Below are 25,660 nucleotides of genomic sequence, written 5' to 3'. Positions count from 1 at the left end.
TGCCAGCATGATGTTCGGTAATAGCCAATGGCAGAGCAGCTCTAAGTATGCTGCGTTCATGAAACTCGGAGCTGCGAGTAGCAGCCCATACTGTATTTTTACCTTTCGTATCTTGAAATCTCTTTCGTAAAACAAGAGGCAATATTTTCCTGTTGAGACGTTTCGTAACTTGAAAATTTTGTATGAAGAGACGCTCTTAAGTAGAGGTACCACTGTAGTACTTTCATCATCCGAATAAAAAAAATAATTTTTTAAAAAGCAAAAAAGATGGTGCATTTTCTTTTAATGTGCGCAATGTCCACATGGAGTGTATGCGTCAATTGCACTTTTGACTATGGCCTTGAGCAACGCCACTCGAAATGTGACACCACAATTTTGCCACTTTGCTTGTTTACACCGACGCTGGTGTTTCTTGATAACGCTCTGCGGTGTTATGAAGCAGGTGCATCTCGAGCCGCTTTCACACGGTCTTCCCATCAGAGGCCCAACATTACAGACGAGATTTATTCAACAAACGGGAACTATGTGTTCATACAGCCACTGCGGCTACACGTTTTGAGATAATCATCCAGTTGCTTTAAACACAAAAGGGGTGGCGGCAGTGAGCGTCTGGTCTTAAACTTCAGACTTCATTTACACGCTGGTTGCGTTCAGCCTTTCTTCCACCTTCAATATTATCGCAGAAGGTAGCGTATTTGCTAAGAGACTCCAGGACTCCACCTCTATTGATACCTTAACCCACAAGAAGAAGCTGTGAAACTGTCATAGCAGTGAAACTGTTGAATAATAAGCTGCCCGTCGACAACAAAACATGTCATTGTCCACAAAATATTGAGCTGGAAACAAGAGAACTATGCTGCAAAGTAAAAGCAAAACACAAGTGTCTGTCCCCAAAAGGAGATTAAAAATCAAAACAGGAACATTTCACTCGCATTCCTTTGTCAACAGGATGAAAAAAAAAAAATCCCTGATAGGTAGGCAACTCGCAGTTGCCCAGTTCCAAATATGGAACTACGTGGCAGGTTTCAAACTGAAGCTATGTTAGAAATTCGTGGTAGCTGTGCAACGTGTTTGTTTAGGCCCGCCTGAGCTGACCATCCACTGCAAACTGAGACCTCAGGGGGCACGCCTTAAAGAAATAGCGACTAAAAAAATAAAAAATAAGAATAGAAGATATGACTTATACGGGTACTATATTATCGCATCGTAGGTTAGCAGCGCTCGGACAAGCTTCCCGTGGTGTGGCGCGCGCTCCTTGAATGAACCGTCTGAGGGGGCGGGAGATTTGTCTACCACAGACAACGGTTATACGGTTTCAGGCCGTCTTGCAAATATGCTAAACCGGAGCGTCTGTCGAGGATCCAAGCTGGAGACAGAAGAAACGAGAGGGTTGCTGCCCTTGCCAGTACTGAGCCTCAGCCTTGTGTCACCAGGGATTATGACCATGGGACAGAATGGAAGGAGGGGGATGGGGGGGGGGGGCTGACCGGGGACAGTTGCTCCACGTCCATGACAAACGGTTGCATTCAGGCCGACGAAGCTCCTTAGCTCCCACGTACAACCGAACTGCGGGACTGATGTTGTAATTCCATCACATGAAGACGCCGCCTCCGGTCACTGACACACTGTGTTTACTGCTCAGTATGCAAAGGCGCACACAAGTACCAGATGAGGGACGTGCTTCACATCCTTCAGGGAAAACCATTTGCGACCCTACAAATGAGCACACGGTGGGCGTGCATCTTGGATTGGGGGTGTGCACAAGGAAAAGAAAAGGGATGCCCTTACGGGGGACTTTTGATGAAAGAATACCTGGCAGGTTTTCTCATAATGAGTGTCTGAAACGACATTCTATTCTCAGGACTCTACAGCAGTGTTTTCCAACCTTCGTTGGCCCTACGCACATATTTTACCACCAAAAAAAAGTCACAAACAGTTTATACAATGGTGCCTTGCGATACGAGTGTTCTTTCGAGACAGATCAGTTTAAAATTTACTGTCAAACTAAAACAACGACATCGCTGAGGTTATCAGGCCAATAATCCAATGCTCAAGATAAAAAGCATCTCGACTACTAGAACACTAAGAAATGTACTGAACACAAAAGGTTCAGCAGCACATGTAGACAGACAATGTAATAGATTCGTGTTTTAATATTTATGTACTGCCTACCTTGTTAACTGCTATTTTCTAGAACATCCATCCATCCATTTTCCATTTAATCAGTATCCTTGACATCCATTTTAAAGTCCATGACTAATATGCTCTTTGGCCTCACCAATAAGACAATTCAGAGCACTAGCATAATGACTGTATGTTACTAGTGACATCTCTACACGCGACTAGGACAATTTGGGCATTATGTATTTGTGGAGCAGCCACACGATACTCGTTTGACAAAACAGTGCAGTAGTTGTAATCTGTGTGCAACTAGTAGTACTACAGAAGGGCGAGTTTTTGATGAATACAATTTTATGTCACTCGTAATACTCGTAGCGCACAGTTGTCAACAGATGTATTCATAAGTAGGTCTTAAGACGATAATCAAGGGTATTGAAAATAATAGCAAATTTGCTGCACACTTGCAGCTATATTAGCACAAGAACTACTAGTTGCTAGTCAAGCAAAACTAATAGAGGGAATTTTGATGCTATTAGTAGGGTCCATGAGGCTGAAGTAGTATTTGACACATTACTACTTAGGTCGAGTGGTGTTAGTGGTGTAGCACAGTGGTTTCCTAGTAAATTAAAATGCTTACTCCTTGGGCAAAGGTGGTATGTGTTCTATTGTATCGTTTTATGTTGAATGTTCTGCAAAGCGCTTTGTTACAGTGGCAGCTGTTGTGATTGCTCTATATAAATAAAGATGTATTGTACGAGTAGTAGAAACTATTAGTGAGAGCGTTGGATCTCGTCGTTCTATTGGTGCGCCGAATTGTCTTACATGAGGACAAAGTGCGTACTCGGACACGGACCTTACGCTGGACATCAAGGATATAGAATAGATGCTCGAAAGCCTGCTAAAAAATGTAAACCAAAACACACGGGCGACGTCATAGGCGAAATAACCCTATAGTCGGCTGTCAAGTGAAAATCACCTGCTTCAGCTCACATCCACAGCCACTACAGAAGCACTTTATTCACACAGTGATACTCGGTCAATTGGAAGAAGATGCTGCCCGCATTCGTCCGAACAGACCACTCCGAAACAAACTAGACAAACAGTGACCGACATATTGAGTGTGTCTGGGGATGACTGAGGGCTTGGTGCGTGTTATTAGCCTGTCAAACGCTGACGCTAGCAAGCTAACCAATGTTTGGCAACGTTGATTGGCGTGAAAAACAATTTCTTTCACAGTACAGTTACTCACCGGATCTTTGTCAAGAGTGTCTACTTTGTGTCAATCAATAATCCCATAATCCGGTCTCCGACCAACGACAGCATGGGTGCTTTTAAAGGAAATAAATGTGTACTAAACTGAGGCGGTCGCAGCGCACGGCCATGACAACACGCCCCATGTTTGACGTCACGAGAGATGGGGCGTTCGAGTGCTCCCGTTTATATGGTAACGGAGTTCTGTTCCTAATTTTATATTATTGTAATTACGTACGTTGGCCATCCACTTCTTGGTCAAGTGAGGGTACTGATATTATAATATCGACTATAATATCGTATAATAACAACAACAACAACAACAATAATAATAATAATAATAATAATAGCGGTGGCACGGTGATAGACTTGTTAGCACGTTTGCCTCACAGAGCAGAGTGGCAGGGTTCGAGGTACTGCCCGAAGACAGCTGGAAGAGGGTCCAGCACGCCCGCGAGGATAAACAGATTAGAAAATGGATGGGTGGATGGATGGATTGATAATAATAGGTCGCTGATGGTATAGTGGTACAATTTTCTGACTCGCGTGGAGAGTACCCGGTGAAAATCCACGCAGGCGCGGGAAGAACATGCAAACTCCACACAGGAAGGCCGGAGCCCGGTTTTGGATTCACGATTTTAGCACTGTGAGGTGTTTGTGCTAATTATTCTTCCACCTAACCGCTATAATAATAATAATTAGTAGTAGTAATAGTAGTAGTGGCGGTGCTGGTGGTGGTAAGAGAAATAGTAATTCCCAATTGAGATGATCTCAGTCACATTCATGTCGTCAGGAAATCATGGACTCAACATTGTAAATCAGGTAATGCCATTCGCCGTTTTAATTAGATCCTTGTTGTAAAGGGGCTTTGTAAAACGTAATCATTCGGATTTATTGGTTACTAAAAAAAAAAATCTAAACATGGGTGAAGCCATTAGTGCTTCATTGCCCTCACGCCATGCGGGGAGAAGCTCACACAAGTACAACGGGAGGGTAAATCTAATTATTTCTACGGAGCCTGAAGGAGGGATGGAAGTGTTCCTTTATTAAATGCAGTGAACGGATTTAACTTTTCAATGTAAAGTTCGACAAACATAATACAGGTGTTCAAATACAGCACCGATTTTCAGGAGTAGTAAAGCAAGAGTAAAAACAAACTGCATCTTCAGCGATTATCAAATAGCACCCCCTGCTGGTCAATGTAAGTTTGTAACGCGACTTCTTGTTTTTAACGGAACAGCCAAAAACAAATTCATCGCGGAAACACTAAAGTGAAATAGGTAGTCATGTATTTGGAATGACTATTCTCTTCTGCATAAACAGATGAAAATGTCTCCTGCTGGTTTTGTTAAAATAGTCCTTCAATAGAATGCGCCAAATACGCCAATATGATCCCCCCACCGGTTCATTTATTAGTCTGTAAACAAAAGAAAAAAAATGAAGACAAAGTATTAAAGCGTCATCAACTTTTATTACAATGCAAAGAAACATTGTTGGCTGGCAAACCCCCCAAAAGGAATACCACACTGTAGAAGTTAACAGTATGTTCAAAGAAAGGAGTACCAAAGTCAATATTGTTTCGTTATTTTCGGGCATCTGCGTTTGAAGAAATATGGCAACTCGGCGTTGACCTTAAAACTGATACACTGTCTTCAGTGTCCGAGAGAAAAAGCGAAACTCTCTACTTCTACAGTACACATAATTTAGACAATAAATTAAAGCATGTGAAGTACACAAAGTCAACCGAATATGAATCATAGTAAAGGCAGGCTGCCCCGAGGTGCCAGGATGATGCCAAAAACGTAGAACAGTCCCATGAGCAAGTTCAACTTGGCTGTCTTCTGGGGGATTTTGGTGTAGCACCTGCTACGGAACTGCTTCTCCAGGGGGAAGGCCATAGGCAGCGAGAGCAGGGGCAGCGCCATGCTGATGGTGTAGCGCGTGGCCAGGATGCAGAAGAGCACGTAGGGGACGAAGAGCAGCAGGTTGTAGAGCACGTAGGAGAGCGTGGGCCCGATGAGGATGGCCAGCGTGACAATTCCCGCCTGCTTGTCCGAGTCCATGTCTCGGGTGTTGTTGCTATGGAGGATGGCCTCCGTGTTGAGGGCCAGTGGGACGGCGTATACAAGCGGCAGGACCGATAGGTAGCCCACCTGCACGGCGTGGGCGAACATGACGGCCAGCGGTCCGAAAGTGATGAGGATGACCACGTCTCCCAGGGCCACGTACTTTAAACCAATCCCTGAGGATGGGGGGGGGGGAAAAAAAGATGCCATTAGCAAGTCATTCAACTTTGCGGTGACACGCAATGGCCAAAATTAATAACAATCAATGGACCATGTGCTCATTTGCGCTACAATAGCTAATCAAATCAGAAGGCTTTGAGCCTTCATTCTGCAAGTTTTCCCAAGATTAGTGGTTGGAATGCCAAATGTTAGATATTCATTGATAGTGTACACGGCCCACATATTTTCATGCCCAAATAGTTTTGTACGGTACTGTGTAAAACTAAAATCATCAGTAGTACGTAAAAATGTTTGTTTCAGGTTCAAATTGTTCATCCCAGCCGTCTTCGGGCAGTAGGCAGGGGACACCCTGAACCAGTTGCTGGCCAATCGCAGGGCACACACAGACGAACAACCATTCATTCATTCATCTTCCGAGCCGCTTGGTTCTCACTAGGGTCGCAGGGGTGCTGGAGCCTATCCCAGCTGTCTTCGGGCAGTAGGCGGGGGACACCCTGAATTGGTTGCCAGCCAATCGCAGGGCACACAGAAACGAACAACCATTCGCACGCACACTCACACCTAGGGACAGAGTGTTCAATCAGCCTGCCATGCATGTTTTTTGGAATGTGGGAGGAAACCGGAGCACCCGGAGAAAACCCACGCAGGCCCGGGGAGAACATGCAAACTCCACACAGGGAGGCCGGAGCTGGAATCGAACCCGGTACCTCTGCACTGTGAAGCCCACGTGCTAACCACTGGACTACCGGGCCGCCCATGTATTATTATTGTATTGTCTATTACTCCTTGCTACGTCACGCGCATTTCCAACACACATGGTGAATCTAACTCCGGTAAAGAACCACGCCGCATACCCTGAAATCCAAAACAAAGACAAACGCAAACATTCAATACATAAACAAAATATAAAATACCGCGTGTACCTTTTAATCCAGTTGTAGAAACATCTAAGATTCTAAAAGTCCACCACACAACACTTAACACTCTCTCGGTCTGTCTCGATAGACAACCGACATAAGAGACCCAAACCGCATGCGTTTCCAAATATTCTCGAAATCAATAATTTCACCGAGATCTAACAGAAAACCGCTGCCGTAATGGTTTATATGCAAATAAATACACAATTCTACATTTCTGAACGTTACACGACCACCAGCGCACCTGTAAATTTCTCGATTTGAGTATTCTACCGATGATCCCATGGATTAATTGGACGAAAACGGATTTTGCATGATTAACCCTCGTAGTGCACCGCTTGCGAGAAATGTAAAATGATGTCTTTGAATCAAAGGCATTCAGAAAAACACGAGAGAGCTGAAACTTATGGAGGGGTTCTAAAATGGCCTAAATTTCATGACGTCACCGGCTGATCATTCTCAGGCATTGCAGCAATAATAAAAAAGGTTTTGATTCCGTAATCTTCACAATTTACATATTTTGCACCATAGAGACCCATTATAATTCATATTTTTGAATGCATCGTAAACCTAATGTGTATACATGCATTTCCCGTGATTTTTACGTCAATCGCTTTGTTTTCGCTTGGACAGACGTATGCATGCCACATTGTTGGGTTGAGGTCATTCCAATTGTGCAACTTTTAGGTGGCGCCAGAGGATCGCAAATGAGTTTGTCTTTTTGCAGGAGGCTTCAAACCAACGCATTTTACATGAACACGTCCGGTCGGGATTGTTAGTAGGGCTTGGTTGGGACCTCCAGACACAATTTTTTTTTTCTTTTGCAAAAAATAAAGAATAAAAAATCCCAAAGAACTAATAAAAACTATATATGTATGGATAGCACGGATGCCTCTGAACATTTTGAGTGTTTGAAAAAAAAATGTTTTTATAACACAAAATACATCATTACAAAAATTGTAAAATGCGTAACTTAAGTCCTAATTTAATTTGGAGCACAGAAGGGTTAAACTGAATCACGTCTGCATAGGTGGTGCAGATCTCAAATAGAGTCAACATCCTTATTTACGTTCTACTGGAGCATCTGTGACGTTGAATGTGTATGGTTTTGTATTGTCAAACTTTTTTGGGGCAACCAAATTATTTGCCTTACTGAATCACTACAGCGCCATTTCTGTGCACGTTTAATGTGAAGTTAAAGCGAAATTAAGCAAATGTCACTCGGGAATAAACAGCTAAAGTTGTTTTGAATGTCATTGTCATTTGCCGGGTGGTCGTCATATGTGCACAAGAGCACTGCAGTTTAAAATATGAGTGAAAAAAAAATACACAGTGGTAGATGAATGGGTGATGTACTTACCTCCGGTGTACAAAAAAGAGCTGGAGAGGCCCCCAAAGTAAATCAGGGCGAGATGTTCTAGTTTGAGGGTAGACAGGAAGAAGAGCAATGTGGCACACAAGCACCCCAAAGAGTATAACAAGGCTCCAAACATGACAACGTCCTGGGGCGCCAGGATCTCGTCCACCAGAGTCCTATCATCGCTTTTCTTGTGGTCGATGCCTTTGGAGAAGTCGTAGTAGGTGTTGACCAGGTTGCCGGCACCGTGCACTACCAGCACGGCCACCGCGCACACCATGAGGACCACCAAGTCCACTGATCCCTCCAGCTTATACGCCAGCGCGCTGCCGAGGGCCACCGGCGTAAGCGAGGCACTGAAACTCCACGGCCTGAGCGCCAACACGTAAGCAGCGCACGTGTGCTTGACGTCGGAGGCCACGCGGGCCATTCTGGACACATGGTTGGCACCCGGGATGTGATCTCCTTTCTGCGAGTTAGTGGTCGCTGGGTGCCACAGTTGCCCATTGAGGCCGTTCGATCCGGCTAGAACAAATGTTTCTGCCATGCCGTACTTGTGCTCCTCAGTCATTTCTTCAGCCGGTTATTAATAGAAGCGGTGATGACGCCCGATGTCAAAGTCAGGTGTTCCTTGGAAAAGGACAAACATATTTGTGACACAGTCTTCCATTTCATCAACGCACGTTACGTTTGCCAATTAAAGCTACTACCTTGGGTTGAAGCAAGTTAACGCATGTCATGAGCACCAAACAGAACAACCGTTTAGCTGCATACTTCAAGGGAAATCAATAGAAAAAGGTTCTATGCAGCCTCTAGACCAAACGTAGCATTCTGATTAATATGGCGTTTGTGCAATACGAGTTGAACAGTCTCTGAATCTGAACTGTCGGGTCGCAGCGGATGGTGTTCCAGGGAAGAAGAATCAAACAACATAGATTATATTTTTAAAGGTAATAATGAAATACTAGTGGTTGAAGGTCCAAATCACATCTTTGTTGAACCTATATTGAATTGAATACACTACAAAGACAAGATGATTAAAGTGGAAACTGATAAACTTGATTGGTTTTAGCAAATCATCATCAACTCAGAATTTTATGGGTGCAACATGTTCCAAAGAAACACAAGTGCATGGTCATGTATGTCACTGTGTTACATCACCTTTTCTTTATTTTTCTACTTCATTGGAATTGGTTTGGATATTAACACGTAGCATTCCACGAGGACAAAATAACGCATAAAATAAAGCTGCTATCATATTTTACTTGTGAAAACAATACAAACACTCGATTCATAATGGCACTGGACAATATTTTGGTCGCATACTAGCACTAACGCGAGAGGATTAAAATACATATTTTAGTCAGGACCCCACAATCTGTATTGGCACCAAAATATATACCACACGAGTGTATTCGCAACGTTCACTTTATGTCTAGTTTGGAGGCCAACTAGTGAGATTACAGGATTAAAGCTAAGTGGCTAGCCACTAAAAGATGCTAACGTTCAACTCGTCCGGACAGCATGGAAGGGGAAGAAGTCACACGGCGCTTCCTTACGGGTTATGGTTTCCCCCGGAGAAGCGAAGAGTCCATTGGGTCACAGGCGGGCATCGCTGGCCACACTCGGAGCCAAGAAGGACAAAAAGCGTGTTCAAATTCTGGGTGTCAATTTAGAGGGGTCTCGTCTCGGTGGCCATTCAACTCGTGAAATTGAAGTCAAGGCAGTCGCCACAGCGATAAGCAATACTGTGCATTACGGTAATCTGCCGCCAGCAAGCGGCGTTGGCCACCTTCAAGATAAAAGTAATCCATTTTATGCATGCACGTCAGTGGTTTGGTTTTAAAATAATGCGATAAAATACTTTCTTAGCAGCCAGGCAACGATCCGTTCACTCGGGGAGAATGACAACTCTCTCGCCAAGCGTTCTGAAGTTGTCATAGAAAATAAAGTCTGTGTTAACTTTACATCAATGACTACAATTTGACGTGCTTTGAAAAATAAAACATTCAAACTGAATTTTTGTTATCCCTCAACCAGACCAGGTCTAAGACATATTTGGTGCTATTCTGAGAGAGTTTTCATTTTCCTTGGGTGAATTCAACGGTTCCTGACAGCAAATAAATTATTTTATAACCATTTTAACATACAAACTTGTGTGACGTCCATGCATTAGTTAAAACTATTTTATTTTGAAGGTGGTGACGTCACTCGCAGATGACACATTACCGTAATCCAGAGAATCAAAAATCGTTCTGGCGGCTGTCTTGATTTCAATTTCGCAAGTGGAGGCTGGCCTGACCGCAGTGCCATTCAGCATTTACCCTTAATGAGTCTGACCGGCACCATTTCCTCGGTGACGCGTCCAACCGTCTAAAAGGCTCGACGAGACCACGCGGAAAACAATTATTTCGGCTTTTTACAATCCCTATACGTACCGGCGTCTGCAATGTAATGATTAATACACCAGTTAACATTACAACATTTAACTGAAATAAAAATAGTTATTTACACCCATTAAGTTTCTAATAGTGTCGCGACGATGTTTTGAAATATATCATAAATATATTTCTTGTTCAGTTATAAATTCCTTATTTCAGTTTAAAATGGTGGCTTTATAGTCATCCCTCGCTACATCACGAGTAAGTTTTTGCACTTACAAGGTAGTGTTCGTTTGTTATTGTATGTCTTATTTCAGTCACGGATTTAAAAAAAAACAGAGAGACCGTTTCTCTCAAGTCCTTTGTGGACCACCGCAACGTGGATGCTTGTGAATCTACACAGACATTAACAAAAAACTATGAGCAACCACGTTGTTTTCTTCTTGATATTGTGACAGGAATTTAACAATGTGATTCCTTTGCAACCTACATCGATGCATCTCTTTTGAAGTCACACGCTACACCAGGGGTCGGCAACCTACGGCCCTGGAGCCACATGCGGCTCTTTCATCCTGATGTTGCGGCTCTGCGCCCCCTGGCAAAATGAATTATAAATGTCCGATGGAAGTGTATGTTATTTGTCTCGCAAACGTTTATCACTTTTTATGTTCTCCAACTGTACACTATGAACATTTCAAACAACATCAAAACATCAAAATTACAATATCTTTAAAAATACATTAGAAAAATAAACACAAAATGACATACCGTGTGCACCTTGGTAAACCGAAAGTAGATCAAATTAAACTACGTAGACCACACGGTATCGTAGCTCCGTCTCTCTCTCTCAAGTTGTCTTCTCGATCTTTCTCACATTCCTCGCCATCCACGGCACGTGACCCGGAAGTGATTCTTAACAAACCATTCTAAATAACGTATTTAGAGGATTTGAAGAAAAAACGAATATGAAATTTCACATAGAAATAGAAAGTACTTTTACAAAACAACAAGCCTAAATAAATTGTATTTTCGTTGTCATGGCAACCAACGACTCAATATTGGCGCCAGTTACAACCAGGTTTCCTTATCGTCTCATTTTGTAGCAAATGGTCCTAATTTTGTGATACGTCTTGTTATACTGTATTTTGTTCATATACCTGCACTGTATGCTGCAGTTCACATACTTGCATGTTCATAAAAGACGTGTACCAGTGTCATTTCCCACAAAAAGGAAATTCTGTTAAAAGGAAAGATTGGACAATGCAAGTAGGATGCCTTACCTGAGAATACTTACCGGTATTTGCAATCAACATGTAATGTTATCCCTTACATCCCATTTAACAATGTTTATTGTGATTGTATCTTACAGTGATACCGAATTACGTTGAAGCAGTACTGCTTCTTTTATGAGTGTTTTTTTTTTTTGTATATGTATTTCTACTGTCAAAAGTACAACAGAATCTGAGTACTTTTAACACCTCTGGGTAAAAAAAAACCTCTGCAATAAAAATGGGGGGGGGGGGGCAGGTGGTGTCGGGTGAAAAATTGAAGCCAAGTTTGAAGTTGTGCGCCACGTGCAAGCGCCGCAGCCAGGCAGCTAGACTCGAGAAGTGTGCAGTGACTCCAGGATGGACGGAGCGCGTTTGGTTCCAATTAGAGCGTCTCGACGCTGACCCGCTGCCCTGCGCGCGGTAATGTGAAACCAAGCCCCCGTGGCGCGCGGCGCAGCGATCAGGCGAGCGGAGCCGCACAGTTGCGCACTTACACGTTACACGTCCCATCCCACTCGGGACCCGCAGAAGCTCCGGCGCACGGCGGAGCGACGGCAATGGCCGAGAAGTAGCCGCTCGAGTGGACCTGTTTTGCCGACCGCCGTTCTCTCGGAGGCTTCCAGCGCACCGCCGCGGCCATGGGAGGGATCTGTCAGAGGAGGAGGAGGTGGGGGTGGGCGACTCTGCTGGCGGCCGCGCTGCTCAGCCTCCTGCTCGGAGGGATGCCCCGGAGCGCCGCGTTCCCCTCGTGGAGGACCGAGGTATGCTGCGCGAAAGGCTCCTCTGGCGTCATTCGTGTCGTCTTCGTTTGGTTCAATAAGCCGTCTGCTTTCTACTTACTGGCCCTCACACAAAATTTGCCCCCTAACACGGTGGGATGAAATGTATTTCCTTTTGTATGAAAAACAATTTGAGCATGTATATCAGGGGTGTCAAACTCAATTCACATGGGGGGGGGGGGGGGGGGGCAAATACGGCCTCGGTAGATGTCAAGTGGGCCCGGCCCTTAAAATGATATTTATCTCTGCTATAAATAACCAAAATAATATGTCTTTCCTTTGTTTTGGTCTAAAGAAGCACAAAAACATCAGGAAAATGTCGAAATGTAATGAGCATATCTTTTACAAAACATTTCATGAAACACTTTAGATTTCATTCATATATATAAAAAATATATATATGGATTGCAACTGATCCCACTGATTGTACCAAGGCAAAGAACTTTAACAAGCGATTGGGGTTGAAAAATATAGCAATGCATTTTAAGATTAAACGAGATTTATAAACAAAGGAATTTTTAAACCATCTACACATGTGCCTATAAAATCAAAATTTAATCCCTGCCTACACTTTAGAAACTAAGGAGAGTGTTATTAAATGTGTAAAGAATAAAGTAATCGCATGACCTTGATAGCGTCTGCTGTGTTGGGTCTGTCTGTGACAGACAGAGGCTGCTGTTGTCTTCTTCCCTCATCAAAACAATGTTGTCTTCTACTCTGATCAAAACGGCGTGTCCCCCTAGCGGATACTCCATGAATCACACCTTATTAAAACGATTCATTCTTTTTTTTTTATGCATTTTTTCACTTTTAAATGATCCCGCGGGCCTGATCGAACCTCCTTGGGGGCCGCATGTTTGACACCCCTGGATATCAAGGATATATATTATATCCACCTTCAGATCTATGTAGAATCGTCTTTGTCCTCACTAGTAAGACAACGAAGCATACCGGCAGAACATATAAAGGGCCCGTGTCCGACTCTAAGCTGGATATTATAAATGCTCAAACAGCAATGCAGCATTCGTGTTATCCAACTTTATGTGCATATGCAAGTTCAGTGTGTCTTCACAAGTAAAATAATTCAGCGCACCAGTTGAATGACTCTCTTACACACCGAATTAAAGCATCAGGGTGGTCCAAATGCCCACTTCACAGATGCGTGATCACCCTCAACCTCACGTCATCCTCCCGCGGCGGTTTGCTTGCAGTACCTCATGAATAGAATTTTCGCACTTGGACCTCCCAGATGAGCAAATCAGACACTCGTCCTTCGAGAAGTTTTGGTTGTCTCACAGATTTGACTCACTCAAGATTGTCGATGCAAGGCAAATGTGCCGTATTTCAATGAGAGGAGCTGCTTTGATTGGATATGATTGGTTCATGCCGAATCCCCGGCACATCCGCAAAATTACCAACACCTGGTCTAACCCGCCGCGGCGCAGATTTTGATCACACCTCGCACTAGACTGCACTGGTCAAAGTTAGTCGTTTTTTTTTTTTACTCATGTATCACATCTCGCTATTTTGAGAACATATGAAAAAGAATCACATGCAATGGTACGCTTACATTACGGGAAGTCTTTCGAGACTTATGTGTCATGTCTTTGATTGTAGTTGCTTGTTATTGCAATACAAGTGCGGCGGATACGACCAGACACAAATTCCTTGCGTGATCTGCATACTTAAGGTATCCTTTATTTGTCCTGCAATGGGGAAATTACAATCAGAATTCAGAAAGGAAAACGCTGCGTAGGGAGAGGGAAAAAAAAACATGCTCGAACTATCCTCTTCTGAGGATAATTTAAGTCCAGGATAAAAAAAGACCCTAGCACATAAATAAGCATATGACAGTTACAACAACTCACAAGACATAACATGTAATAAGGGGGGGAGGATGAATGGGAAGGGGGGGGGGGGGGGGGTAACCGCGACGCGGCCGAAATGACCAGCTGCACGGTCACCGTTGCGCTCCGCATATCGAACCGCGTCACAGGGGAAAAAGACTTTACTTGACCAGTAAGGATTATTCTGTTTCCAAAGAAATATCGTAATAAATACGACAATCCCTGGCAAAAAAAAAAAAAATTGGAATCTCAGACGTTCATTCAGTTGTTTAAATTTGTAGGAAAAAAAAACAGACTATGGCGGCCCGGTGGTCGACTGGTTAGCACGGTGAGAGGTGCAGGGTTCGATTCTGGGTGCGGCCGGCCTTCCTGTGTGGAGTTTGCATGATCTCCCAGTGCCTGCGTGGGTTTTCTCTGGGTATTCTGATTTTCTCCCACATTCAAAATACATGCGTGGTAGATTAGATGCGTGGTTTGGTAGATGAATAGAACACTCTAGATTGTCTCGGAGTTTGAGAGTGGATCTCTATATGTGCCCTGCGATTGGCCGGCGACCAGTTCAGGGTGGCCTGCTGCCCCGAGGACAGCTGGGATAGGCTCCAGCGACCCCCGCGACCCTTGTGAGGATATGTGGATCAGAAAATGGACAATTATGAGTGTTCCATTAACCTGTGCTTAATGGAGCACAGTCCCCCCCCCCCCACCCCCCTTGCAGTTTTTTACTTCTGGGCACTCATGACACGTGGGTCAGTCACGTTTGCGAGCGCTTCACAACTGGTACAATTTTTCTCAGCGGTGCGGTTTGCCCTCTGATGAATTCGTTCGTATCAAGGTCAACCTTCGATGCTCAAAAGGCGAGAGATCCAGCCTCGGGTCTGTAGACCGCGTGTTGACTTATGGCTGGATCGTAGTCGGGCATCCAGTCTGTGCCTCCCCTCTGGCATGGCATGACAAATGGCTTGATTTCATTTCCTTCGTTACGTTTTCTCATTATGTGAGCATCCATGCTGGTCCCGCAGGGTTACGTAACATCCTGAGATAAGCATCTGCGGCAGGAGGGCCAGCCAGACAAATGAGATTAGCGCCTAATGAGTCTTTTCATTTCCTTCGAGATATTAAAAAAAAAAAGAGAGAGAAAGAAAAGGGGGAAAAAAAGGTAATATCGGCGGGAAAGGTTGAGGATTCTCGGTGAGGGTTGGTCGAAAACGTTTCCCCTTCCAGTCGACTGTGTTTAGTCAGTTTCGGGTTCATCTTCAGTCGTGATCATTTGAAATGAGCAAGGCATGTCAGAAGTATCTGCGCTGGCTTGACCGCGTGAAACGTGGCGGGGAATTCATTCATTCATTCATTCATTCATCTTCCGTACCGCTTGATCCTCACTAGGGTCGCGGGGGGTGCTGGAGCCTATCCCAGCTGTCTCCGGGCAGTAGGCGGGGGACACCCTGAATCGGTTGCCAATCGCAGGGGCACACAGAAACGAACAACCATCCACGCTCACACTCACACCTAGGGACAATTTAGAACGTCCAATCAGCCTGCCATGCATGTTTTTGGAATGTGGGAGGAAACCGGAGCACCCGGAGAAAACCCACGCAGGCCCGGGGAGAACATGCAAACTCCACACAGGGAGGCCGCAGCTGGAATCGAACCCGGTACCTCTGCACTGTGAAGCCGACGTGCTAACCACTGGACTACCGGGCCGCCCGGCGGGGAATTCATTCCGATTTATTAATGAGCGTTTGGGTCCCATCCGTCGAGTTGAAGCCGGGCGGGGGAAGTCAAGGGTGCTTTGCACACATAACAGTGGGAGGAAAGCATCTATTTATCTTGATTGGGTGAGGCCGAAAGAGGAAGTCGCGGGTCGGGAGCAAAATGCAACGTTGAATTCAGGCTTTCCGATGGTTTTTTCCCCCCCAAAAAAAGGAAAGCTGACAAATTCTTTTTTTTAAAGGATAACACTCATCGCAAGATCGATACCTATGAAACATAACCTATCGTCTCATCGGCGCGGCGTAAATCTTCCACTCCAGTCTGGGAAGACTTTCATGGGGGTTCCTCTACCCCAAAAAAGTCATCCAAGCACGGGCCATTTGCAAACCGTTCCCATAACAGCACACGCTCGATGAGATGTCAGATCTGAGGTCAGACTGAAATAACGTTAACATGCTGCTCAAAGCTTTACGAGTCACTCTGTAGAAAGAAGTCGGCGCGACGGCGAGCGAGCCAAGAATGCATAAAAGTCAAAGCGTGTGAGCAGTGCTTTTCAGCGGAATAAATAAATAAATAACAAGTGCCGGTATTTACTTGGCTGTTGCCGGGTAAATTAGGGCAGTGGGTAACGTCGGATCATTAAGTTCATTCATAAATAAATCGCAGGAGAGACTCGTGTCGTATTATACAATAAAAGCGTAATTAACTTGCGCTCCCGAAATTAGCGACGGAATACGAGTTTCGGATGGAGTTGTGTTTATGTGATGGCGGAAAAATAAAAAAAAATGGGATCAGGCAAGGCAAAATGTCGACAAGACAAGTCAAGCCAGCCGTCACACCATCATTTTCAAAATAAAAGCCTAATAAGGATATTGCTTTTGGCTTCAGTGTATTATTATTTGGAAAAGCTTTTATTTTGAAGTTAGCCTTTGCGTTGATGGTGTGGTGCGTTCCTTGACATGTCTAAATGATGGCGCACATGTCAAATAAACAATTTTTTTTTTGGGGGGGGGGGTTACCCAAATTACTGAAGTCGTGTAGGTATCAAAAAGTCCCGGAGAGAAATAGGACAAGATAAGGTACTCTGGGTTCATGTGAAGTCCCGGTATGCTAAAGGCTAATATTGAGTAGCCCTGGTACGCCATACCACTTAAAGCACTGCCTGTGAGTATTATCATTGTCTGTCTTCATGTGTTGCTCCACCATTTCTGTTCAAATATCTGCTGCTTAAAGGATTATATCGCTGCGACAGACAACAATGCTCATTATTAGCCTGTTTTTGTTTTTTTGCGGAAATGTTTACTATGAAGTCACTTGTAGCTCAAGGTGGCTATGAATTGCCATGAATGTCCTAAGAAGATTGGAGAGAGGCGTTCACCCTCATAGCTTGGAAAAGTCGATCCCATCAGCGTCAAAGTGCACACGAATGTCAAATACTGCTGCCAGGACAACGTAAAACCTGTGTCGCGTCACAGATTATTTACGAGAGGACTGAAGCACGCGGCGCTAGCCTGTGAAAAAAAAAGAGTCTCTAATCCAGGTGTTATTACCTGGAATTTGTACTCCAGAGCCCCATCAAACTTCATGTTTGGAAAACGCTTACACTGCTGACCTCTTCATTTTCCCGCGAGGTGGAATTCCAGCGCATGAAAACATAGCAAGTGTTTGACTCGCAAAGTCGATGAAATAGTAGCAGACCTGCACTGTTGTTACCGTTACATGACAAACGGAATTTATGCTCGCACTGCCTTTGGACGTTTGCTTTCTGCCAAAAAACAGTCATCCATCTCCCTCAATTTCCTCACAAGCTTCCTCAAACCGTCGTCAGGCCGCCGCAAACTCTCTTTGAGGGATTAATCAAAGGTTTCTCTTTGTCCAAGGAAGAAGCTTACACCACCGTGTTGCTCATCGGAATGCGCAAAGAGGCCCACTCGCATGTGCTGCACCTCTCCAGGAACAAGCGCTACACCCTCACCCCGGAGAAGCTCAAATGGGACAAGTTCAAGCTCACCTACAAGTATCCTAATCCAGATTTGCTACAAAGGGCACTTGTATCGGCAGTGGAACCTCTGAACTCACAATCCGGTCTTTCCAATACATTTTGCCGCCATGAGAAACAACCAAAATTCAAATCCGTCCGTTCAGGGGCCAGGTGGTGGCCATCATGAAACGCCGACAGTAACATTCCACGCGACGTCCTGAAATCTAGAGGCTAATCGCTCTTCAAAAAAGTAAATAAATTCATTAATTTATATAGTGGCGGCCCGGTAGTCCAGTGGTTAGCACGTGGGCTTCACAGTGCAGAGGTACCAGGTTCGATTCCAGCTCCGGCCTCCCTGTGTGGAGTTTGCATGTTCTCCCCGGGCCTGCGTGGGTTTTCTCCGGGTGCTCCGGTTTCCTCCCACGTTCCAAAAACATGCGTGGCAGGCTGATTGAACACTCTAAATTGTCCCTAATTGGGTGTGAGTGGTGGCGTGGATGGTTGTTCGTCTCTGCGATTGGCTGGCAACCGATTCAGGGTGTCCCCCGCCTACTGCCCGGAGACAGCTGGGATAGGCTCCAGCACCCCCCGCGACCCTAGTGAGGATCAAGCGGTTAGGAAGATGAATGAAATGAATGAATGAATAATTTATATAGTGGTGTCTTGATACGAGTGCAATTCGTTCCGCTAGTACGCTTATCCTAGCGACTCAAAACAGTCGCATCTCAAAGCGGCCTTCCACATTCAAATGAATGGAAATGCCTTTAATTCGTGCCAGACTCTCCCAAAAAGGAGCAATAAAAGTGTTTGTAGTGCGTTTTCTCATCAGGAAAATGGCGCTCCACAATATTGGACTTTATAAAAGCGTATCGTCATAATGTTATTGAACGGAATGTGTAGAATTAAACAGTTATTGCATCATGATGAATTTATTGCAGCTGCTACTGGTGCATGTAGTGGCATAGGCCCCGGAGAGCAGAGTAATACACGCACGAAAGGATATACATTGCGACGGAGGGGGGCAGTCACAATTTATCGATAAGCTGCACTAATATTAGTTGGGGGGGGGGTTGTTTGTTTGTTTTTGTTTTTTTTACAGAGGATAAATACATGCCTGTGAGCATTATATCGTCTCTCTCTATATGTGTGGCTACCGTTAGTGTTCAAATAGCCATCGCTTAAACGTTTCAATCATTATAACAGCACCAAATGGATTTGTTAGCCCGTCTATGGCATTTTATCATTGTTTCAGCAGTTCAGTGAAGTCTAGGAAAGGCTTCGCGGGTGTTTTAAGTAAGTGTAATTCTCTTAGTTTTATGTTGCCTTTGACAGAAAACAAAAATCGCCTGAACAGCTTGTATCTTAAAAAAAATAATTTAAAAAACTCGTAACTTGAATCTCAAGCTACGATTGTAAATATGAAGTCCGTGAAAGGAAGACTATTAAGCAAATTGAAATTGACATTTTTTTTGGGGGGGGGGGGGATTACAACTTGGACTTTGAGGATGTAAGATTACTTGATTCGTCACAAAAGTGCAGCAGTGTAAATTGCGTTCTTTGTTCTTTTTTTTTTCTTTTTTTCTAAACTGATGTTCCTTTAGCCATTACACACAAACTGTGCGAAATGGGAACTTCTATTTCTGGTCACGATCACATTTTTTTTTCTCCCTTTGTAAGCACTCGAAAGCCTTTTGTGATGGCATCAAAGTAAGAACACACCATTGAATCATTTGGCACGTAGTTTGACTTCGAAATTTTTCTTCACGATGTGTTTTACCTGAGGCGCCATGGCTGAAAGCAGCACAGGTTAGCGTCACCGCCGTGGCGTGCCGTCTGCCTCTTGCTCCACAAGTCAGCTGGGACGGATGGATTTTTGGGTTGACTTTAGCGGTTCCACTCTACCTGCATACAAGATACATGTTCAATCCACTTAAAAAATGAAGTGACTTCAAAATAAAAAGTGATTGCATATCAATGTGTCGATTCTTCATCACTGGAATTCTGATGTGTCGTTTGTTTTCAATCAGGTTGCTCTCCTACCCGACAAATCTGATCAACGCCACGGACACGCGACGAGGCATCGCCAAGGCCTTCGCCATGTGGAGCGACGTCTCTCCTTTCAGCTTCCGAGAAGTGCCAGCGGACCAGGAGGCGGACATTAAGATCGGTGGGTAGAAGATCCTCCCAACGCGCACGCGACGGCCGCAACGTTTTGTGCGGTCGCGCCTGAAGCCACCAGACCCCTTAAATCATCAAACCGCCAGTCGTCTAGTCAAGACGAGACATCATTTTTTTAAATGGAAAAACAACACAGGCTTAACAACTTCCATGCGTGTCGGGCCTTGTTGAGGCCTTCGAAAGTCAAGCCTGATCTGTCTCATCAGCACTTTGGCTCTGTCCTAACTTCTGCAGAAAGATCACTTTGCAATGCGCTTTGTCATCCCCCCGCTGTGGTACAAACTGAGCCCAAATAATTGAGCGGAGCCAAAGGGGGGGGGGAGGTTGTCCCTGCACGGCAGTGGTGGGAAGTAGCAAAGCGTAAACACTTTGCTACTGTGACTCGAGTCGATTTTTCAGCTCTCTTTACTTGGCTAGCATGGTTTGAATGAGCGCTAGCTCGCTTTTAACCCTTGGGTCCTTCAAATGAAAAAAAACCCAAGTTACACATTTTACAATTTTTGTAATGATGTATTTTGTGTTATACAAACTGTCTTTTTTTTTTCAAACACTCACAATGTTCAGAGGCATCTGTGCTATCCATACATATAGAGTTTTTTATTAGTTCTTTGGGATTTTTTATTTTCTATTTTTTGCAAAACAAAAAAAAAAATTAGTGTCTGGAGGTCCCAACCAAGCCCTACTAACAATCCCGACCGGACGTGTTCATGTAAAATGCGTTGGTTTGAAGCCTCCTGCAAAAAGGCAAACTCATTTGCGATCCTCTGGCGCCACCTAAAAGTTGCACAATTGGAATGACCTCAACCCAACAATGTGGCATGCATACGTCTGTCCAAGCGAAAACAAAGCGATTGACGTAAAAATCGCGTGAAATGCATGTTTACACATTAGGTTTAGGATGCATTCAAAAATATGAATTATAATGGGTCTCTATGGTGCAAAATATGTCAATTGTGAAGATTACGGAATCAAAACCTTTTTTATTATTGCTGCAATGCCTGAGAATTATCAGCCGGTGACGTCATGAAATTGAGGCCATTGTAGAACCCCCCCCATACGTTTCAGCTCTCATGTTTTTCCGAATGCCCTTGCCTTTGATTCAAAGACATTATTTTACATTTATCGCAAGCGGTGGACTACGAGGGTTAAACAGCTTCTGATGTCACGCCAATTGTTTTCTTCTTCTGGATGCAAAGACAAAGTAAGAAAAGAGGGCAACTATTTTGTGTGCAGAGAAGTTTGTTTTCCCCTTGTGCCAAGTTGCCGTATTATAAGACGTTATTTACAATTGATCGAAGACATTCACTTATACTTCTGCACCTAACACGTTTTCAAGGTCAAGGTCATCTTTATTGTCAAATATGCTTTATGTATGACATGCAGCATCGATGAAATTTCTTCCTCTCAATCCTCAATGCAAACATGCTATGCATTATTAGCTTAGCTCCATTGTATAAAAAGACATAATATGTAAACAAACGTTAAGGAGATTTTGTTTTGTGTGTCCGACGAAACCGAGGGTGAACTTTTTGGGTATAATTTGTAAAAGGTATGTTTTGTTTTAGAACATCATACATACCTACGGTGACGCTTGGTGTTTTTTCTGTCGAGCTAAAAGTGGGGATTTAGACAAGGTGGACGGAATTATGAACAGTTCCAAAAAGCAGAGCCAGCGTTAGCGCGACATTTCAGGAAAAGCCCACGACAACAGCTGAACTTCATTTGAGGTTCATCGGATGCACTTTAAATGGTGGCAGGTGTGCCGACTGGCCATTTAGCACCAGTTTGAAGAGGGTGTGCACACTTTTGCAACCACACGATATCCCCCACTTGAAATGACATATTTTGGGGGAAACGCTCAGGTCACATCAGTAGTAGAAAAAGTTTTTATTATTTTCAAATAATAAAAACCTAGCATTCAAACAGGGGTGTGTAGACTTTTTCTACCCGCAACATCTGTCCTTTGACGTCAAGTGGGTGCATTTTTGTGTTTATGGCACAGGCTTCTACCCGGTCAACCACACAGACTGTCTGCAGTCCTACTTGCACCACTGTTTCGACGGTATCACGGGAGAATTGGCCCACGCCTTTTTCCCGCCGACGGGCGAGATCCACTTCGACGATCACGAATACTGGATTCTGGGGAACATGCGGTTCAGCTGGAAGAAAGGCACGCCGTCCTCACGCCGGTTTGCGCTCGGGCCGGGGGGGTGCGCCGCAAATGTCTTTTCTATTCAACGGCCGTGTGCTTGCGTCGCAGGGGTTTGGCTCACGGACTTGGTCCACGTGGCCACGCACGAGATCGGCCACGTGCTGGGTCTGATGCACTCCAGGGATCCGAAAGCCATCATGCACCTGAACGCAACGCTGACCGGACGCAAGCTCATCACGCAGGACGAGGTGTGGGGTTTGCACCGTCTCTACGGTACGATTTCGAACGCCACTCCTCCCTTAGCCTGGTTTCAATCCGTAAAAGGCAACGCGACGATCGAAAGTGTGTCGCAATCGTTCTGTTTGGAAGGCTTCGCCCGAATGGGGCTTACGTTCGCCACAAAATGTGTCAACAAAGTGTGTGTGTGTGTGTGTGTGTGTGGGGGGGGGGGGTTATACAAGATTTTGTCTTTTTCTTCTCAGCGTGTGGCCGTTTCTTATGAGCGCGAGGCGCCTTTTGTCTTCGTCCTCTGTATCGGTTGCAGACAAAAAAACGACCAAAACCCCCCCAAAACATGGCGGACGACCACATTGGGCTGATGGCTGCTTTGTTTATGACTGTCCTGACCACTTTTTGCAGTTTTCTGGAATGTGGTATTCGAACACAAGGCGCCTTTTACACTATAAAAAATGAAGCGCCATTTCATTCGGACCATTTTGCCCCCATGCTTCGGACTCGGCTTAGTTTTCTCAGGGTCTGTCACGGTATTCAGGAGGAGAGTCAACTATGGTTTCTGCCAGCGGTTTGAGTTTAGTAGGCGGGGGACACCCTGAACCGGTTGCCAGCCAATCGCAGGGCACACAGAGACAGACGAACGACCATCCGCGGTAAAATTGGGGACAATTTGGAGTGTTCAATCAGCCTGCCGCGCATGTTTTTGGAACGTGGGAGCAAACCGGAGTACCCGGAGAAAACCCACGCAGGCATAGGAAGAACATGCAAATTCCACACAGGAAGGCCAGACCCGGGTTCGAACCCGGTACCTCTGCACTGTGAGGTCGATGCACTAACCACTGGCCCACCAATCGGATAAATAGTTTTGTGTTATGAGCATGAACAAAAATTCAAAATTGCGTTTGTTGCGCCATGAGAAGTATAGTACCAAGCCTTTTATTTGTAGACACGGTGCAGTCAAATTTGGTCCGTCTGTCTTTCTGAAGCACAGTTTCAACATTAAGCGTGAGAAGCAAGTGGCAGGCATTGCAGTTCGAGTCCACACGTGGTTCAGCTTTCGAGAAGGCGTTCTTATTATCGGGACAAGGACCTATTTCTTTTCCTTTTTTTTTTTTAGAATAATAATTTTATTATTCAGGGCGGCCCGGTAGTCCAGTGGTTAGCACGTGGGCTTCACAGTGCAGAGGTACCGGGTTCGATTCCAGCTCCGGCCTCCCTGTGTGGAGTTTGCATGTTCTCCCCGGGCCTGCGTGGGTTTTCTCCGGGTGCTCCGGTTTCCTCCCACATTCCAAAAATATGCATGGTGTGAGTGTGAGCGTGGATGGTTGTTCGTCTATGTGTGCCCTGCGATTGGCTGGCAACCGATTCAGGGTGTCCCCCGCCTACTGCCCGGAGACGGCTGGGATGGGCTCCAACACCCCCCGCGATCCTAGTGAGGATCAAGCGGTACAGAAGATGAATGAATGAATTTTATTATTCAAAAATTTTATTTTTGAACGTCACTTTTTCAGTTCTTGTTTAATTTCCAAATTTTTTATCTTGAAGAATTGCAATTTATTCTCATGAGAGTATTCATTTTTCATCCCAGAAATTCTGTTCTTGGAATTCATTTTTTGGGGGGTCTTATACGACTTCAGTCTAAAAACATGGCAACTTTTTTTTTTCTCTCCAAACTATGAATTTCTCATGATAAGCTTGAAACATTTTTCTCGAAAAAGGGCAACTTTTAGAATATACCGAAATATACCGACTGGCGGAAGCATTCGCATCGTGTCTCATGTCTCCTGTCTCCTCCAGGATGTTTGGACCGGTTCTTCATCTGTCCGGCATGGGCTCGGAAAGGCTATTGTGAAAGCAAGCGCAAGCTGATGCAGAAGCACTGCCCGTCCAGCTGTGATTTCTGTTACGGTAAGATAGCGACGGTCCAAGTTGGACGCGAGGAAGTGTTTTCTCTGTCCATCGTTCCGAGGAGCCGCCGTGAGCCAACAGTTCCAAACTAATAAAACACCGCCTTGCGTTCACGGTCCACATCGGTGGCAGCAGGCGGTCTGAAATGAACTTTTTGTGTACATTTGCTACAGAATCGTGTCAGAGGGCCCCCGCTTGCGCAACAAAAAACGGCTCCTCCTACTTTGTTGTTGCTTTGCGAGGTTTCGACCAGGCAGCAAAGGGGGACAGAGCGAGGAGGAGGCAGGAGGATACGACTCCTTGGCTCGCTCTAATCTGTTCCTCATTGTTGATTGGGAGACGCCGTACGGCTGTGGAAAATTCCTGAGCCCCTCCAAACCGCTGGAATTTCAGACTGTGGCTCCAGGGTTAGAGACACAGCAGGTCAATTCGCATTTCTGTTTCATTAGTGAGAGCGGCTCATCTCCGAGCGCACTTTCACTTGATAGCGAGGTTGGCCGCAGCTCAGAGGGAAGTTGCGAAAGAGATTTCAATGGTCAGTGTGATAAGTTAGGGGTGTGCATCCCAACAATAAAAGACACGTACGCTTCAAGAATTGTTCATCATAAAGTAGAATGATATAAACCGTATTGGCCCGAATATAAGACGTTTTTTTTTTGCATTGAAATAAGACTCAAAAAATGGGGTCGTCTTATATTCGGGGTCTAGACATTATACCCATTCACGACGCTAGATGGCGCCAGATACCACTGAAGTGAATGCTGAACTTGACTCCCCAGGCCAAAGCGAACCCCTGTCGCGAAGAATAAAAATAAAAAATGGCGGTAAGAAAGAAAAAAAGAAGAAAATAATAGAAGAGATAACAGAAAATGGAGAAACGTAGCGACAATCGGGAGAAAAGTCGGTCGAAGATCGGCCAGGTTAACCGGCAGCTGAGGAGAAGTTATGATGTAATGTACATTTCAAAAAGCAGAAGTCATTCACTTACGAACGTGATTGCACTTTAGTTTATGTATTTAAATGTTGAGACATTAAGATTTGAATAAGGCAAAATAACATGCTTTTTCTCTCAAATATATCGTTAGAATCATTTGTTTCAGATGTACTGTAATTATTTTCTGTGTAAAAATTAATTTGATCTTCAAAAAGTCTTTTTTTCCAACTTGAGTCTTGAAAAAGAAAGGCTCGTCTTATAATCAGCAAAATATGTGCCTTGGCTCAACAGGCTGGAAAACACCGATCTTCTAATTACGCTCCCGAATAACAGCTCAAATTATAATAAGTCTTATGTGAACCAAAATGGTGGAACTGATTGGTTTTCCAAAGC

At 44.6% G+C, this 25,660-nt stretch overlaps 4 protein-coding genes across 5 annotated transcripts in view; 1 reads left to right on the top strand and 3 right to left on the bottom strand.

Annotated features, from left to right (window-relative positions):
• mib2 (MIB E3 ubiquitin protein ligase 2) overlaps positions 1–3,529 on the bottom strand; it is a 43,645-nt gene extending 40,116 nt beyond the window's left edge. Inside the window, exon 1 of the mRNA XM_052059172.1 lies at positions 3,371–3,529. The gene's annotated coding sequence lies outside the window, so the exon portion shown is untranslated. The remainder of the gene's footprint in view (positions 1–3,370) is intronic.
• Positions 3,530–4,823: 1,294 nt separating this feature from the next.
• Positions 4,824–10,273, bottom strand: ubiad1 (UbiA prenyltransferase domain containing 1). Its single transcript, XM_052059279.1, has 3 exons — positions 9,452–10,273; positions 7,896–8,522; positions 4,824–5,614 (listed from the first exon to the last, which is right to left on the bottom strand). Exons 2-3 carry the CDS (start codon positions 8,461–8,463, stop codon positions 5,127–5,129), a joined length of 1,056 nt encoding a protein of 351 aa, XP_051915239.1. The 5' UTR covers positions 8,464–8,522; positions 9,452–10,273; the 3' UTR covers positions 4,824–5,126.
• A 1,606-nt stretch (positions 10,274–11,879) lies between these two features.
• Positions 11,880–25,660, top strand: part of mmp23ba (matrix metallopeptidase 23ba) — a 15,518-nt gene continuing 1,737 nt past the window's right edge. Inside the window, exons 1-6 of one of the 2 annotated variants that reach the window (XM_052059269.1) lie at positions 11,880–12,305; positions 17,761–17,897; positions 19,889–20,028; positions 22,042–22,209; positions 22,300–22,464; positions 24,223–24,333. In XM_052059269.1, coding sequence (XP_051915229.1) covers positions 12,183–12,305; positions 17,761–17,897; positions 19,889–20,028; positions 22,042–22,209; positions 22,300–22,464; positions 24,223–24,333 — 844 coding nt within the window. In that variant the 5' untranslated portion in view covers positions 11,880–12,182. The remainder of the gene's footprint in view (positions 12,306–17,760; positions 17,898–19,888; positions 20,029–22,041; positions 22,210–22,299; positions 22,465–24,222; positions 24,334–25,660) is intronic. The other variant, XM_052059268.1, reaches the window with a different exon arrangement.
• The window catches only part of cdk11b (cyclin-dependent kinase 11B), a 27,634-nt gene continuing 21,348 nt past the window's right edge, over positions 19,375–25,660 (bottom strand). The window contains exon 22 of the transcript XR_007961489.1: positions 19,375–19,763. The gene's annotated coding sequence lies outside the window, so the exon portion shown is untranslated. The remainder of the gene's footprint in view (positions 19,764–25,660) is intronic.

The sequence above is a fragment of the Hippocampus zosterae genome, chromosome 2, assembly GCF_025434085.1.
Source record: "Hippocampus zosterae strain Florida chromosome 2, ASM2543408v3, whole genome shotgun sequence".
In the NCBI taxonomy this organism is placed as follows: domain Eukaryota; kingdom Metazoa; phylum Chordata; class Actinopteri; order Syngnathiformes; family Syngnathidae; genus Hippocampus; species Hippocampus zosterae.
This window is presented reverse-complemented; position numbering and strand designations above follow the sequence as displayed.

Bases quoted from the DNA above. Each gene is read 5' to 3' on its own strand.
- ubiad1 (XM_052059279.1), bottom strand. From the start codon at position 8,463: ATGACTGAGGAGCACAAGTACGGCATGGCAGAAACATTTGTTCTAGCC. The intron at 5,615-7,895 runs GTAAGTACATCA...CCCCATCCTCAG, and splicing joins CTCTTTTTTGTACACCGGAG to GGATTGGTTTAAAGTACGTG.